The sequence below is a fragment of the Rhinopithecus roxellana genome, chromosome 13 (genome assembly GCF_007565055.1).
Source record: "Rhinopithecus roxellana isolate Shanxi Qingling chromosome 13, ASM756505v1, whole genome shotgun sequence".
Taxonomy (NCBI): Eukaryota; Metazoa; Chordata; class Mammalia; order Primates; family Cercopithecidae; genus Rhinopithecus; species Rhinopithecus roxellana.
In genome coordinates, this window is record NC_044561.1 from 79,785,488 (window position 1) to 79,802,904 (window position 17,417).

The following is a 17,417-nucleotide window of genomic DNA, read 5'->3' on the forward strand; positions in this document are numbered from 1 at the left end:
GTATATTATTACTTAAACTTTTTTTTTGTTGTTATGATCAGAGATTTTCTTTGCCACTTAATATATTGTTGGTGTTCATGAATGGTCCAGGTACACAAATTGTTTTTAGACACGGAGTCTTGCTGTGTTTCCCAAGATGGTCTTGAACTCGTGGCCTCAAACAATCCTCCTGCTTTGGCCTCCCAGAGAGTGCTGGGATCATGGGCATGAGCCACCTGCACCCGCCCCAACGTACACTTTATTTTCTTGGAGACAGAGTCACACTGTCGCCCAGGCTGGAGTACAGTGGTGCAACTCACTGCAATCTCCGCCACCCAGGTTCAAGCGATTCTCCTGCTTCGGCCTCCCCAGTAGCTAGGAATATAGGCATGTGCCACCCCACCTGGCTAAGTTTTGTATACTTAGTAGAAACAAGGTTTCACCGTGTTGGCCAGGCTGGTCTCAAACTCCTGACCTCAAATGATCCAATTGCCTCGGCCTCCCGAAGTGCTGGGATTGTAATCCCCTGTGTATACTTTAGAAGGTGGATATTTTGTTGTCAAATTTCGATAGAGATCCCTCATGTCTAGTTATTGATTATATTGTCTGTGTCTTTCATGTCTGTATTTTTTGTTCACTTGATCTGTTTTGGACTTAGAGGGGCATATTAATATCTGCTTTCTTATAAGTGTATTTCTGTCTTTTTTAACTTTTGCAATTTCTGCTTTATAAAGGGGGCTACTGCGTTTTTGGTGCATAGATTTTCCCAACTAATATTATTATGAATTATATGTTTAGCATTATGACGTGAGCTTCCTGAAGGCCTTTGAGCCCAAATTTTGTCTCATTACAGGGTAGCAATCTCTTTTTTCTTATTACTTGTATTTGCATTCCTTAGGACTGTATTATGTAAGAGGATCATACATGCCGTCTGTTACCGTGTGCCCTCTGCTGCCAGTTGTGGCCATGTGACTGACTGACTGATAAAGTATGAGTGGAAGGCACTTCTGCCATGGCTTTTTCCCTTCTGTAAGAAATTAAGAAGAGTATATATACCGGTACTTTCCACAGTAGGGAATGATGACACTTGGAGAAAGAGCCAGCAGTCACAGCCAATCTGCAGTAACAAGTCAAGTGACTGAGAGAAGCCTGTGGGAGACATCAGGGTTATTTGCTGTTACGACAGCTCTAACAAGAGCTGCTTGATTTGTTTGGTATACTTTTGACCATCTCTTTATTTTAAGCCTTTCGGAATTGGTATTTTAGTTGTGTTTCTTGTATTGAGCACAAAGTTGGGTTTTATTTTGTGAGCAGATCTGAAAATGACAAGTATATGATTGGTTCTTAACTGTCGTACTACTAGATGTACTGTATATTATATTTTCATTGTTATTTGTCTTCATGTCGTCTCTTTTCTCTTTTTAGGAAGGTTTGTAATTTTGTTCTACTGGTTACCTTTATGCTATAAATATTTTTAAATATCCTTAGCTCCTTTTCCTTACTTAGGTGCCTATTATTTTGTTTACTCTGGAAAACTCCTATTACCTATGTGCCTCTCAGTGAGCATGTTCCACATCTCTTGTTCTCTAATGTGCTTTTTTTTTTTTTTTTTTAAGCTGTTTGTACTTTATCAGACATAGAAGTGTTTCCCTATTATTTTTCTACCCTTGTCCTCACATTTTGTCTTAGATATACAATACAACATATGCAGTGACACCACCAGTCATTTCAACTATGTTTCCTAGTCATCTCTTAGTTATCCCTTGGGTCCTGGCTTACACTGGGGGGTGCTTGATGGATGGCCTGGTTGTATAATCCTTGGCTCACACTTTTTTCCCCCTTGAGTTTCCAGTAAAGGATTGTTCCACTGTTCTTTTGCTCTGTATATTGCTGTTGAAGTCTTAGCCTGATTTTCTTAGTTTTAGAAGTAACTTTGCCGTTTTATGTGGAAGCCCAGAAATGTTCTTCATTTATAAAATCAAGTCATCTTACTAGGATATGTTTCATAGTAGGCTATTCTGGGTCAGTTTTCCAAGTACGTGTCGGCCTGTTCAGTATTTAGATTCATGCCTTTTGTTTCCAGAAAATTTTCTCAGATTGTGAAAGTGGGTTTTTTTCCTCCCTTCTTCAGGGACTCTAATTACATGGATATTGGCTCTTTGCCCATCCTGTATCACTTTTACTTAGATCCTTTTCTCTTCATTTTTGTTCTCTTGGCTGTTTGCATAGTTTTCCTTATTGTCAGTAGAATCTGCTCTCCCCTTAGGCATGTTATAACAGAGATTTTATTTCCGAGATCATTTTGTCTTTTTATTTCTGTCCTTCTAGAATTTGAAACAAGAGTTCATCATCTTACTTTTTTTGTGTGTATTTCCATGATGAGTTTTTAAATTTCTAACTTATGATATACTTTCATATCTGTTCAATAATATTTCAGTTATATGGAATTGTTTTCCTGTGCCTTGTGATTGTTTTAGGGAACATATTTTAATTCTTGTTTCTTTTTTTGTTTTGGAGTTGTTTTGGTATGACTCAATTTTATTTTAATATTTATTCCTTTTTTACAACTTTTATTTTAGATTCAGGGAAAATATTGAAGGTTTGTTAACTGGGTAGGTATATTGTGTGATGCTGAGGTTTAGGGTACAAATGATCCTGTCACCCAGATACTGAGCATAGTACCCAATAGTTTTTCAACTGTTTCTCCCCCCATGCCCCTCTAGAGTCCCCAGTGTCTACTGTTGCCATTTGTATGCCCATGGGTATCCAGTGTTTAGCTGCCACTTATAAGTGAAAACATGCGGTATTTGGTTTTCTATTCCTGCATTAATTCACTTAGGATCTTCTTTCTTATATAGTAGCTTCATATGGATGCTGTTTCTCCTTTCTGTTTAGTGTAGAGAGTCACAGAGATTCTTGGGCACACAATAGCATGTGTTTCTGTGACAGGAGAGGAGGGGTTTGTGTGACTTCATGGGTTTCTTAGTTTAAATGCTGCCTTGTGTAGGTACAGTTAAATGCGGTTTCTTTAATGAATGGTGCTGTAGAGGGGTAGAAAGAGGGTTGGTGTGACTTCTAATTCTGTGATACTCTTTTGTTTCAAGAATGTATTTCCATCACTTGCCTTCTTTCCTTTCACTGCCAAGCCTCCATAGAGTTGCCCCCACCTTCTAAGTTGCCTTCTCCCAGAAGCAGTGTCTTCTGGAAACTGCTGCCTGTGGCAAAGCCCCTCTATTTGTTCCCAACTGCAGTGCTCTAACCTACCAGGTCTTCCACCTGGTCTGGGGTGTTTGCCTACCCTGGTAGGGCACTTCCTTGCTGAGAGTTCTTCCCTGGACAGCGATTGCCAGGTTAAACTCCCCTCTCCTGTCCACAGATTCCCCTCTGACTGGCAGCAGAGGCAATGTTGCTAGCTCTGGTAGTTTTGGATTTTTTATTTCCTTAATTATATTTAATGGAGGCTTGCTGAATACTGCCTCCTTTTGCTGTGGGCACAGATTATGGGTGGTTGTGTTTGCTTTTTGTTGATCTGTAAGGTTTTTGGAGGATGTGTAGATATATTTATCTGTAAGCAACCACCATGATTTTTTGGGAATCACATGTCTCATCAATATTTTCTGAAGACTGAAATTCAGCTTAAATTTTTATATAAAGACTGAAATTCAATTTAAAAACTGCTCTTGGTAAATTAGGTTGTGTAACAGTCATTTCTGAATTAATGTAGCAGCTACCATTATCTTAAGTATTTAAATATCTCTGTTTTGTTTTATTAATAGGTCCAGTCTATGCCTATTTCTTCTCTATAAAGATGACTACTCCCCATATAAAGTTGAGGCTTTATAAAACTATTGTCAAAATAAAGTCTAACTAGCTTTCTTTGTTATACTTGTTCTCATAAGCTTTATTTCAGGAAATTGTGCTTAAACAGAAATACTTTGGTCACAGTCCTTAAATGTCTCTGATTATTTTCTCTGTTTGAGAATCTATGATTTTAGTCCTTAATTAAGCAGAAGCAAAGTGAAAAGTTCTTAGAAAATTGATTCCAAAAGTCCAAGGCCACTGAGACAGCGCTCCTCTTAGTGGTACAGTGCTAGCTGGCTTGGTGGAATTTCTCTTGCTCTCCAAGGCCAAGACAGGCCTGGCTGCTCCAGGGAACTGAAGGCTCGTAAGTAAATGACAGTGTTCATTTGTAGGTAGTCTGACTCAAGCCCATGCCCTGGACCTCTCCACCATACCTTGGGCTTCTGCATTACCGATTTATAAAAGAACAGTGAAACATTTAGATGCTGCCTTTTGATGTAAGAATTCAAATTAGCATTCTGGAGAGTATCTCCCTCCTACCTTTTTTTAAAAAATAGTTTTTAATTGACACATTGTATTGCACATGTTGATGGGGTACAATTTGTTTTTTTGATATACGTCTGTGTTGTATAATGATCAAATGAAGATAGTTAGCATACTCATCACCTCATGCATTTATCATTTCTTTTTGTTGAGAACGTGTGAAAATATCTCTTCCAGTTGTTTTGTGTCCTCCTGGGGCCTCTGCATCTCCCCCACTGAAGAAATCTCTACTTTTGCATCACATAAAAGATTTGTACTGTTTTAAAATATATTAAGACCTGAAATAGAATAATCTTGGAAGGGTTAAGTTTATCTAAGAAAGCTCCAAGTGTTTAGAATCTGTGGAGATTCCAGAAGTGAAGCATCAGGTAGAAATAAATTGTTTATAGAGCCTATAATATCACAGAGTAGTTCTATATGGCAGAGGCACTTTTAGACAGATTTTGAATTTTCCTCTCTTCTGGATTCTTTCTACATTTGCTTATTATTTTGAGGCATACATGGGAAACCTTAAAACATTAATGTGGACAGTTTGTTCCATCCAGACACTAAGCAGTCAGCCTTGTTATTGTGGCAGGCCCTGTGCTGCTTCCTTTCCCCAGAGCATCAGTCTAGTGGCTAAGGAGATACTGCTGGTAAATAATGAGAAAAAGCTACCCTGCTTTGTGGGGATCCCCCCAGGCTCCCCACACTGGGCAAGTCCCTTTTCAGTCTTTTGGGGTGGCTTGAAACACCCCTTCATGGCATCCTGATGTTAGAGCTGAATTTTGCCTCTGGTTCTACATGCTTATCTTCATAGTACTGTCACTGTCACTTTTTGTGGTATTTCTACTCTAATATCTTGTGATTTTAGAGGCAGCTTTATTTCTACCTCAGGAGTTGTCAGCCTTTTTCTTTGAGGTACATCTCATGATGTGTGTGTCATTAGTTCTCACAATTCTACGATGTCTCCTTCCTCCCACCCACAGTTTTAAAATGGTACGGACTATTGTTGTCATAGTTTTATAAGGCTCTGAAATAGTTATTATTCAGGATGGGGGAAATCAAGATTTTAGATTATTTGAAGATGAATTGGTTTTTACAGCTCTAATGTTCACTGGCTTCTGGTGGGACATTTGTGGTTTTGACCATGTTTCCTCAAGGGAATATGGGAATTGATAGGCTTTTTCTCAGACCCTTCTAGCCGTGAAGCTTGATATTCTTTCCTCAATGTTGTGACCTCTTTATGGGCAAGAAGTTTATTTCCTTAGTATTTTCTGGCACATGTAGATCTCAGTAAATGTTTCCTGAGTCAGTATGGTCAAGAAGAAGAGAGTCTGCCTTGCCTCTGGAATGCAGGGGTGGTTCAGCTGCATGAACCACCAGGCAGCCAGGTGGCAGTGGTTTTGTGCTAGCTGGGCAGTGTTTTCTTTCACGGTGGGGAATATGTCTTCTTCTTCCAAGTCAGATTCCTGTAATACAAAACAAAAGTTAATTTAGCTCAGTTTAGCTTCTTAATGTCAATTGAGTGTCGTGTATTTAACTTATGTCACTGTGTAATATGGATTCCTCACAGAATATTGTTCCCAAGGATCTTCTGCCTCACTGTGAGACCTCTGGATAACAGTTGTTACTTTGAATGCAAATTCTGAATTCTTATCCATAAAATTTACAAAAAATTAATTTTCATATAAAACAAAATATGCATCGGGGTAATTTCAAAAGTACATTTTTTCATGAAGTTTTAAAGTTATGGTCGGTTTATGACAAATGGATTTTTAAGGTGAGGCTACCTCTGGTGATTCTGTTTCAGGAGACATGAGGATCTCATGGTTTTGCAAGGTTCAAAGATCACTGAACTTTAAGTCAAGTGTCAGGTACTGACCTTGGCTTAAATTGAATCCCTTGGATAAGCCATTGACCTCTATATACCATTTTCTCTTTGGTAAAATGGAGATAGTGTCTTCCATGGTTGTAATAATGAAAATGACATAACATATATGGAAGTATCTAGCATAAAACCTAGAATAATGTAGGAACTCTGTTAATTCTAGCTGTATCTGTCTCTGAAAATAAGTGGATAAAATACATTTTAATTAAGCTAGTTTTATTTAGAAACCTTTAATAAGAGTGATTGAACTATAATTACAGTTCAAGATTCCCAGTACTCTTTAGAAAAACAAGACCCAGGAAAGTAGCAAGACTTTACGCCAAGGGAGGTATGGCTAAGGTTGAGAACGTTTTCATGTCAGGAATTTTCCATTTAGGAAACTTATTAGGTATTTTTCTTTTCTTTTTAATGTGTAGATTTGAAGTGGAGGGAAAGGGACATGAAGGTGTGAGAGAAAGCTGTAGCTTACTCTGATACTTCATGTTTGGTATGGCTTGTTGCCATTCCATCTTTCACTGTGTAACATAGTCCCCAAAGATTTTTGTTTGTTTTTTGATTTTTTTTTGGTGTGTATTAGGGAAGAGGCTTTATTGAGATTTAATACACATACCATACAATTCACTGATTTGAAATGTACAATTCAGAGGTTTTTAGCATATTCACAGGGCTATGCAACCACCGCAGTTTTAGAACATCTTCATCACCCCAGAAAGAAACCCTGTACCGTTTAGCTGTCATTTTCTCTCACCTCCCTGTTTTTCCCCAACACTCCCACCTCTAGATGTCTTTGCCTGCTTTGCCCTGCTGTAACACAATAACCTTGGCCTGGGTAATTTATAAAGAACAGAAATGTATTTCTCACAGTTTTGGAGGCTGGAAAGTCTAAGATCAAGGCACCAGCGTCTGGTATCTGGTGAAGGCCTTCTTATTTTGTCTTCACACGGTAGAAGAGAGAACCAGGGAAAATGGAACCTCCCGTTCACAAGCTCTTTTATTAGTGGCCTTAATAAATTCATGAGAGCAGAGCGCTCATGACCTGAACACCTCCCAGTAGGCCCTACCTCCCAACACTGTTGCATTGGGGATTAAATTTTAACTTAGTTTTGGAGGGGACAAAAACATTCAAAACATAGCACTGCCAACCACTGACCTGTTTTCTGTCTCTAAAAATTTGCCTACTGTAGACCTGTCATATAAATGGAATCATTGTGACTGCTCATCCATGGTGTAGTATGTATTGGTACTTCATTTCTTTTTCTTGCCCATTAATATTCCATTGTGTGTGTATACCACATTTTATTTATCTGTTAATCAGTTGATGGACTTTTGGGTTGTTTCCACTCTTTAGCTTTTTTCTTGTTTCGAGACGGAGTCGCTCTGTCACCCAGGCTGGAGTACAGTGACACTATCTCTGCCTCCCAGGTTCAAGTGATTCTCCTGCCTCAGCCTCCCGTGTAGCTGGGACTGCAGGTCCCTGCCACCATACCCAGCTAATTTTTGTATTTTTACTAGAGATGGGGGTTTCACCAAGTTGGCCAGCCTGGTCTCGAACTCCTGCCCTGAAGTGATCCACCCACCTCGGCCTCCCAAAGCGCTGAGATTACAGACATGAGCCACTCACTGCACCTGGCCACTTTTTAGCTATTATGATTAATGCTGCTGTGAACACTTGCATACAAGTTTTTGTGTGGATATGTGTCCGTCCTTGCTTCCATTCTCTCTTTTCTTTCCTTTTCTTCCTTTCTCTCTTTTCTCTTCTTGACAAAGTCTCGCTCTGTTGCCTAGACTGGTGGGCTGGAGTGCAGTGGTGCGATCTTGGATTACTGCAACTTCAGTCCCTCAAGTAGCTGGGACTATAGGCATGCACCACCATGCTGGCTAATTGTTTTTGTATTTTTAGTGTAGATGGGGTTTCGCCATGTTGTCCAGGCTGGTCTCGAACTCCTGACCTCAGGTGATCCTCCTGCCTCGTGAGGTGGGAGGGATTATAGGCGTGAGTGCTGGGATTATAGGCATGAGGCTCCCTGCCCTGCTGGGAAGTATTTTCATTTCTCTTGGGTGTGTACCTAGGAATGGAATTGCTCGGTTATGTGGTAACTTTAGGTTTAACCTTTTGGGCAACTGCCAACCCATTTTCCAAAGTGGCTGCACCCTTTTATATTCCTCCCAGTCGTATATAAGGTTTCTCCATGTCTTCCCTGACTCTTGTTATTTTCTGTCTTTTGACAGACAGTAGCCCATCCTAGCCATTCTAGCAGGAGCCACGTGGTATCACATATGTGGTTTTGATTTGCATTTATTCTAGATAATATGTTCCTTATGAGACATACAATGTAGTATTTGCAAAGGTTTTTATGCCTTCCATACATGGATCTAGATATGATAACCATTCTGATTGAGTACCTACTTTGGGTGAAGCTCTGCAGTGACAGCTGTATATGGATTATTTCTTTTGATCCTCATAATAACTCCTAGGTATACATAATATTATCTTCAATTTACACATGTCAAAACTGAGGTGTGAAGGAGTTAAAGAACTAGTCCAGGGCCAAACTGTTGGTAGTTATTGCCTAAGGTCTGAGTCACACCTGAGCCTTGCCGTATGCCCAGCCTCTGCTCTGCTCTAGGACTTGTATTGACACGGAGCTGCAAGCTCCTCTGCTGGAGCTTGGAGTTTATTGGAGTTCCTGGCACGTGTGTTTGCACTCTTTCATGTACATGTGTTCATACCAGGCCCAGCATCCAGTGTCAGCTTTGACCTCTCCTGTCTCTGAGTCCTTATGTCCATACCCCACTGAGTTCCTTGTTGTGTGTACTGTACAGAGTCTACTGTGTCTCAGTTTTCCACTGGTTATTTTATGATTGTATATAGACAAGATAAACGTCTTTCATGGAGGGACCTTAGCATAGTAAAAGCAAAGTTAACTCTTGGAGGATTACGGTGGATAATTTTGGCTTTTATGTGAAAAGAAATTTCCAAGTAGCTTAGAGCTGTCCCTCAGTGGAGTCAGATGCTTGGTGAAGAACTTTGCAGAACTGTATATGTTCAAGCAACAGTGGAGGTACCCTTCTCTCAGGGTGTTGTAAAATGCATTTCTCAAGGTGTTGCAAAATGCATTTCTATACTGGGCTGGACCCTGAGGCCTCCTCCAGGTTAGAGAAGGACTTGCCCTTACCAGAGTTGACATCATACAGCTGTAGAATGTAGAAAGCCACTTTCTCATCTGATATGGCTTCTGAATAAACATAATGCTGAACTCTTGGGAGATAACAGGGAAAAGATGTCTTTATCCTTCAAAATTTAATGTCCTTTGAAAAACCTACTTTTAACTACTCAGGCTGATATAAAACTTCCAACTTTTATAGATGGAAGGACTCTGATTAAAGATGTAATCAGAGTAACATCTTTAGTCTGTAACCCCTCTGTTTCTGGGGTCAGCCAGATCTGTGTTTGAGTCTTTTTTTTTTTCCTTTTTTTTTTTTTTTTTTTGTTGTTGTTTCGAGACATAGTTTTGCTCTTGTTGCCCAGGCTGGAGTGCAGTGGCGTCATCTCAGCTCACTGCAACCTCTTCCTCCCAGGTTCAAGCGGTTCTCCTGCCTCAGCCTCCTAAGTAGCTGGGACTACAGGTGCCTGCCACCATACCCAGCTACTTTTTGTATTTTTAGTAGAGGTGCAGTTTCACCATGTTGGCCAGGCTGGTTTTGAACCCCTGACCTCAGGTGATCCGCCTGCCTTGGCCTCCCAAAGTTCTGGGATTACAGGCATGAGCCATCATACCTTGCCCTATGTATGAGTCTTAATTCTGAGCTATCCTTTCCATGTCACCTCGGGCTAGTTACTTTACCACTTAACACCCCAGTTTCTCATCTGGAAAACAGGGATAGTAAGAGTATCTCCTTTAAACAGAGGTTAAGATTCTGTAATGCTTGTCTGGCACATAGCAAGTACATACTAAATGTTTATCATTTGAGGGAGGGAGAATTAGAGATGTGGATGGTTGTTAAAATGTAACCTATTTTTTAACTTTTTCTCAGAGGAAACACAAGAATAGAAGAGGCTTGTGAAATGTATACCAGAGCTGCAAATATGTTCAAGATGGCTAAAAATTGGAGTGGTATGTACAAGTATTTGTTTGTTTTTTAGGCAAATGGTTTAAAATCACTTTGAAGGAAGAAATGACTGTTTTCCCCTTAATGAGCAAGACTATTGACCCCAGAGACAGGTGTCAGTGCTGAATAACTGGCTTGGCTGCTGCTGACATGGAGACTGAAGGGGTGTGCTCTAAGTGAATGAAGCTGGAAAGCCTGGCTTAAGTTCAAGTACAGGGACAGTATCTGTCTTAGTTTCCATAAACTTCTTAATACAGTAGGCATGTGGTAACTAAAAATAGTTAAAATTACTTGGAATTAGAGTAATCTTTGTTTCTTACTAATATGCTTAAATAAATACAGTGCTATAAGGAATGAAAGTTGGAATAAAAGTCATTAAAACTAGTGGGATAAAGAGAAATGCCTGGTTTTCTTTACCTGAACATTGGTTGAGAATGACCATTCCCTGCTATGCAATAACTGATTGTGATTCCACTGAGAACTACGACAGTGTGGTTTGGGGGGAGGGGGATGAATTTACATTAACCTCAAGAGACTCATGGTTATTTTTTAAAGTAATGCTTTCTACCTAGTGAGACTGGGCATAACAAAATTCACAGGGTTATTATTTTCATTGGTCTGAGATGGGATGGCTCTTTCAGAGAAATTCATCCCTCTCCCTTCAGCGAAAGAGATCTTTCATGCCTTAGTGATGGGATATTTCTGTAGTGAAAATGGAGACCACCGTTGACCAGAGCAGGGGACATGGGTGTTGAGCTCTGGCTCACAGCTGCTGTGGGATTGGAAGTGGGACTCTTGCCCTCTACAAGCTGTTTCAAGGCAGACGCTTTAAAATCATTTCAAAGGAGAAAAATGCTTTTGAGCTAGTTGAATCTAAAAGGTAAGATCTTTATAAGAAGTTTAGTTTTAGCTAAGGCTTTAGATATGCTATTTTTCAAAACACACTTATGCCTGAATTATCTTGTGTTTTTAAAATGGAGGAGAAAACAGTTTGTTTCACATTCCATCTTTTGTTTTGTTCAGGTCTTGTAAGTAAAAAGTGATCTTACCTGAAGAGACTACTTATTTATTTATTTATTTATTTATTATTTATTTATTTATTTAAGACAAAGTCTCACTCTGTAGCCCAAGCTGGAGTGCAGTGGTGCAATCTTGACTCACTGCAATCTCTGTCTCCGGGGCTCAAGTGATTCTTGTGCCTAAGCCTCCCGTGTAGCTGGGACTACAGGCACGTGCCACCACGCCCAGCTAATTTTTTGTATTTTAGTAGAGACGGGGTTTCACCATGTTGCCCAGGGTGGTCTCGAACTCCTGAGCTCAGGCCATCCACCCACCTCGGCCTCCCAAAGTGCTGGGATTATAGGCATGAACCACTGCGCCTGGCTGAGACCACTTATTACTAATTGTATCTGGTGATCAGATATTCTAACCTTTGGAAATTCCATTTCAGGGAGGCCACTGATCATGTATATAACTAAGGCTTCGTATGTGCACCACCCATTATCTGTTGCCTGGGATGACGTTCCAGCCTCCTGACATCGCCATACTTCTGCACTTTTCCAGTCTGTTTCCACTTATGTCTGAGGTTGCAGTTTTTTGAATTTTGGAAATCAGACCTTGGCGATGACCTTAGCAGTAGGATAGGATATAAATACCTTCCACATGCTTAGCGTTCCAGTAAAGGAACACTAGGCATAAATGTGTTAATGAAGTAACATAACACAAGTTAAGTAAGGTCATATCATTCCAAATAAGAGCTGACCTCCCTGTAGTGGCCCTCAAAGACTATTCCCTTCCTTGTGCACCCAGCTCCCACCTCAGAGCCTTCACATATACTGTTCCCCCTGTCTCCCTACTCTTCCCCCAAACAGAATGTTGCTGGGTCCCTGCTTCCTTCAGCTCCCTCTTCACCTGTCATCTTCTTGGTGAGGTCTTCTCTGGCCACCCCTTTTAAAAATAACAAACTTGTCCTTCCTGGAAACTGTTTTTTTTTTTCATCCAACATACTTATCACCATCTAGCAAAAATAAATTACATAATGTTTTATTGATTTATATTTACGTTTTTATTATATGGTGATTCTCATTAGAAAGTAAATCTTGGAAGGCCACATTTGTGTGTTTTATCTCTGCTGTATCTCCAGGCTTTGGATTATTACCTGCAAAGTCATAGGTGCTCAGTATATTTGTTGAGTGGATGAATATTAGATTCCTTGAAATTCTATCCATGTTGCATTGGTGATGATCATAACAGCATTGCATCTCTTTATAGTTTTAAAATTTCTTTCATAATGATTAAGCTAATTTGTTTGATACTCAGTTTTTGAGAGATCATCCTGACAGGTATTATACCAGTTTTGCACGTGAGGAAATTTAGCCCAAGTTGTGTGGCTTCTCAGAGGCCATTTAATTTAATATATGCTCCTTTAAAGACACTTCCAAGTTCCCTCCCTCACTTCCGAGAATGGAGTCTTGCTCTGTCATCCAGGCTAGAGTGCGGTGGCGCGATCTCGGCTCACTGCAACTTCTGCCTCCTGAGTTTAACCGATTCTCCTGCCTCAGCCTCCGGAATAGCTGGGATTACAGGCATGCGCCACCATGCCCAGCTAATTTTGTATTTTTAGTAGAGATGGGGTTTCTCCATGTTGGCCAGGCTGGTCTCGAACTCCTGACTTCATGATCCACCTTAAGTGCTGGGATTACAGGCATGAGCCACTGTGCCCGGCCCGATACTTCCAAGTTTAGATAGACCGAGCTCGCATTTGCTATTAGTGATTGGAATGAATAGTCAGAGTGAAAAAGTAAGCCAGCAACTCGTTTTGGAATGTGGGAATGTGAAAATGCAAAATTAAAGCACTTACTATTGTCTGGAGAAATGGAGGTAGCCTAGAAGAGCCTGGGTGTTGTGGTATTACTGAGCAAGAAAAGGATGGACCATGACTGATTCTGGGACAGGAAATATAGATAAGTTACTAAAAATGAAATGCCAGCAGGAGAGCAAGGATGTACGTTGTAAAAAAATGATGGCATTTTAACATGCCAGACCGCAGATGTGATCTAAGGCTAGATTTGCATATAATAATGAAAGTGGCCACTGTGTATAATGTGAGTCAGGCCCTTCTAAGCACTTTACTTGGGAAGTCCAAGCTATTACTACCTTCTTCTGAGGCAGAGCCCATCAAAGCTCCCACTTAGCCAGATATGTTACTGAGCTGCCACTTCATGGTTAAGTGCTGCCCCAAGTACCCCAGGTGCCTGGCCACTGCCCTGGTAGTGGCCTTTGCCCCTCCTGGATACCTACCAGCCTCTCATGATTCACCAGGGGCCAGCAGGGCTTCTTCAGTTCCAGCTCTAGCCCTGAGGCTGGCATCTACTCTGATTCTTCAGTGCCTTGCTTTCTTCTGCTGCTATAACAAAATACCTTAGGGTAATTTATAAAGAAAATGAATATATTGTTCAGAGTTCTGGAGGCTGGATAGTTTAAGATCAGGGTGCCAGCAGATCCTGTGTTTGGTGAGGACTGTTCTCAGCTTCCACGATGGCACCTTCTTGCTGTGTCCCCATGTGGTGGAAGGAGCAAGGCAGCTCTCTTCAACCTCTTTTATAAGAGCACTCATCCCATTTATGAGGATGGCGCTCTCATGACTTCGTCACTCCCCCAAAGGCCCCACCTCGTAACACTGTCAAATTGGATATCAGGCTCCAGTAATACAAATTTTGGGGGGATACTACCATTCAGATCATAGCACTACCCATGTCATGCTGGTGGCTACATATTTTTCAAAGATGCCTGGGTACTCTTTTAATCAGAAACTGAGGTACAGAGCAAGAATTGAACCTGGGCAGGTGGGCTCCAGAGTTTGTACTGTCCCTTTGCCCTCAGGTTCAGAAACCCATGTGAGAATTATGCATTTCCTCTGGGGAGAGGGAGTTGGAACAAGAGATACAACTGAAGCTTTAGCAGAATTGGATGTTTATGGCCAGGTATAATCACCTGTAATCCCAGCACTTTGGGAGGCCAAGGCTGGAGGATTGCTTGAGCCCAGAAGTTCAAGACCAGCGTGGGCAACATAGTAAGAACCTGTCTCTACAAAAATTTTTTTTTTTTTTTTTTTTTTTTTTTTTTTTTTTTGAGACAGAGTCTTGCTCTGTCATCCAGGCTGGAGTGAAGTGGCACAATCTCAGCTCACTGCAACTTCCGCCTCCCGGATTCAAGCAGTTGTCCTGCCTCAGCCTCCAACGTAGCTGGGATTACAGGCATCTGCCACCGTGCACGGCTAATTTTTTTGTATTTTTTGTAGAGATGGGCTTTTGCCACATGACCTAGGTGATCTACCTTCCTCAGCCTCCCAAAGTGCTGGGATTACAGGCTTGAGCCACCAAACCCGGCCAAAAATTTATTTTAAAAAATTAAAAATAAAAAAAGCCAGGTGTGGTGGCACACGCTTGTGTCCCCAGCTACTCGGGAGGCTGAGGTAGGAGGATCTCTTGATCCTGGGCGGTAGAGGTTGCAGTGAGCTGTGATCACGCCACTGCACTGCAGCCTGGGTGACAGATTGAGACCCTGTCTCGAACAAAAGAAAAGAATTGTACTTTTTTTCTCACAAAAAAATGTATAGCAAATGTTTAATATCAGCAGTGAGTACTGCTTTATGATAATTTTTTTAGAGACCTAAAGGCTTTGTGATATTCTTAACCATGCTTTTCGTGGTAGATCAGATTCTTTCCTTTTCATTTCTACTGTACTGACTTCCCCAATGTGACTCATCTTTCGGAGGCACTCTGCCATGTTGCTTCCCTGAACTCAGGAAGTTTCCCTTGTTGATGTTTAAACCCTCTCAGAAGTGGCCTGATGCAGCTTCAGCCTTGATTTCCACTGCCCTCCTCCAGTCATGGCAGGCTTGTCACTGGCCTCCACTTCCAGCCCTTTCTTACCTTCAAGCATTTCTTCAGTGTTCATGTGACTCCTCTGCTAGCAATTCCTTCCCTCTTTCTTTTCCAGCACTCCAGAATCCATGGTCCCTGATCCAAAACCTTTTCTGAAAAAGATTAGGTCGTGTACCTTGTATGTTGTCCCATGTCCCAGTTGGACACCTGGGCAGTACCCCACAACCAGATCCATCAGTGATTCTGCAGGGAAATGTGTAAATTTTCACACTAAATGGGGTAAAATAGATTAAACCTCGTATAAATTTCAGTCAGATTTTGCTATAAACTAAAGAAAAAAATTTGGATTTTTAGACTTTTATGGATTTCAAAATTGTGGGCCTGATTTTCACTCTTTAGGAAACTTACTTTATCCACGAAGCCCTTCCTTAGCAGTTTCTTCCACTCTGACAGCTAAGTCTAGAAGACACTAAGAAAAGTGAGCAAATATCTTTGAGCTTAGTGTTTTACCTTTCTTTAATCATTCGTGGCTTGAAGCCCTTAGCTGGTGTTTATTATGTGTTAGTGGAATTGAATCCAGTAGCCGAAGACTTGGCTTTTGGTATTGAATGGTCAGATCAGGGAATGTGGCTTAGTGCCCAGGGACACTTGGAAAGTCTGCTGGGGCTGAGATGGAGAAGCTTTCATTGCTGTTTGACTTGATTCTGGTTATTTTTATATTTGCCCGAGGTGCACTGGACCACATGGATTTTTGCTTCTGACTAGAATGCTTCTTTTCAGTGGAATATAATAGGGAGGTCCACTACTTAGAGCATGGGTTGCTCTGGGGGGGACTTATTCCTCTGTGTTTAATTGTATTGTCTTCTTCAGCTGCAGGAAACGCATTTTGTCAGGCAGCCAAGCTCCACATGCAGCTTCAGAGCAAACATGACTCCGCTACCAGCTTTGTGGATGCTGGAAATGCTTACAAAAAGGCAGATCCCCAAGGTAAGGCAGCCAGGCGCATAGCATGCCCATCTCTGTGTGTAACTAACCAGTCAGTGCTTCCCTCAACGTTAAGGTCAGTGTTGGTGTCCTTTCGAGTCCTGGTAAAAAGGAATTTTTGTCTTTTGAAATAATAGATCAATTTTGATAACCTTAGGGATTTTTATTTTTTAATCATTTGGGGGCTTTTATGAGGAGAAAATAAGTTAAATTTATACTGGCTGTTTAGTTTATAGCATCATTTAATTAAACTCCATTTATACTGCATTTTAGAGAATTTTTTGGAAATAACCTTTGATTTTACCTAAGACTTCTTATATCTTAATTTTGTGAAAATGTATATTGTTCATAAAAGGAAACTCTTATGTTCCCTTACTCCTAAATACCTAAGGAGTTTTCAGATCCAGTTAATGGGAAATTGTAATATTCAATTGTTAAAAAGTCTTATTCATACAGTATCCATTTGGTTTTTTAAAAAGTGTTTTTCAAAGTATTTGTTTTGAGGAAATAATGCAATTGGATATTTAATGTGATAAAATTTTGCAAAGGTTATTTCTTTTTGGTTAGAAGAGTGTAGTTAAAAGTATTTCTTCCCTTCCACCCGTGTGCATGGCAGAAATTTTGTGTTTTTCCTTTTTCTTTTAGCAGTCCATTTTGTTTAACACCATATCCCAAATTTTGAGAATAAATATGTCATAAAGAAATAGGGTATCTTCACGACCTTTTGTATAAGGATTAATCACAGTTTATTTCCCAAAGTGAAAAACTCATAGGTTAAATGAGCTGTTAGAGTGGTAAAATTGTAATGCATCAGTACTTTAGACTATGGTGCAGGCATTAAAATCCCTGGTTTCAGAGAATCTTCAGTGACCTGCTAAATGTTTACATGGCAATTAAAGAAGCACATGAGATTGAATGTTGTATAATCTCATTTTTAGAAAAAAGTTTGTGCATATAGAAATGTGTTTAATAAACAAAGGAAAAGTACATCTGAGTACTAACAGCGGATTTGAGTGGGATTATAGATAGATAATTCTTCTCTTTATATTCTGTATTTTTAAAGGTATAACAGGGATCCACATTTTTTATGTAGTTTAGAGGGAAATTGTTTCAATTTTTGTTTATCTGCTTACCTTTCTAATTTTGTAGTCAGGCCATTCTACTTTGCTGCCTCTTTAAACCAAAAGTAATAAACTTGGAGCTTATTATATGCCAGCATTATAAACACCATCATTTTATGATAG

At 40.3% G+C, this 17,417-nt stretch overlaps 1 protein-coding gene across 3 annotated transcripts in view; it reads left to right on the forward strand.

The window, feature by feature from the left end:
- Positions 1-17,417, forward strand: part of NAPB (NSF attachment protein beta) — a 52,225-nt gene that overhangs the window by 8,573 nt on the left and 26,235 nt on the right. For all 3 annotated transcript variants that reach the window (XM_030914242.1, XM_030914243.1, XM_030914241.1), the window contains exons 2-3: positions 10,229-10,308; positions 16,060-16,176. In XM_030914242.1, coding sequence (XP_030770102.1) covers positions 10,229-10,308; positions 16,060-16,176 — 197 coding nt within the window. The remainder of the gene's footprint in view (positions 1-10,228; positions 10,309-16,059; positions 16,177-17,417) is intronic.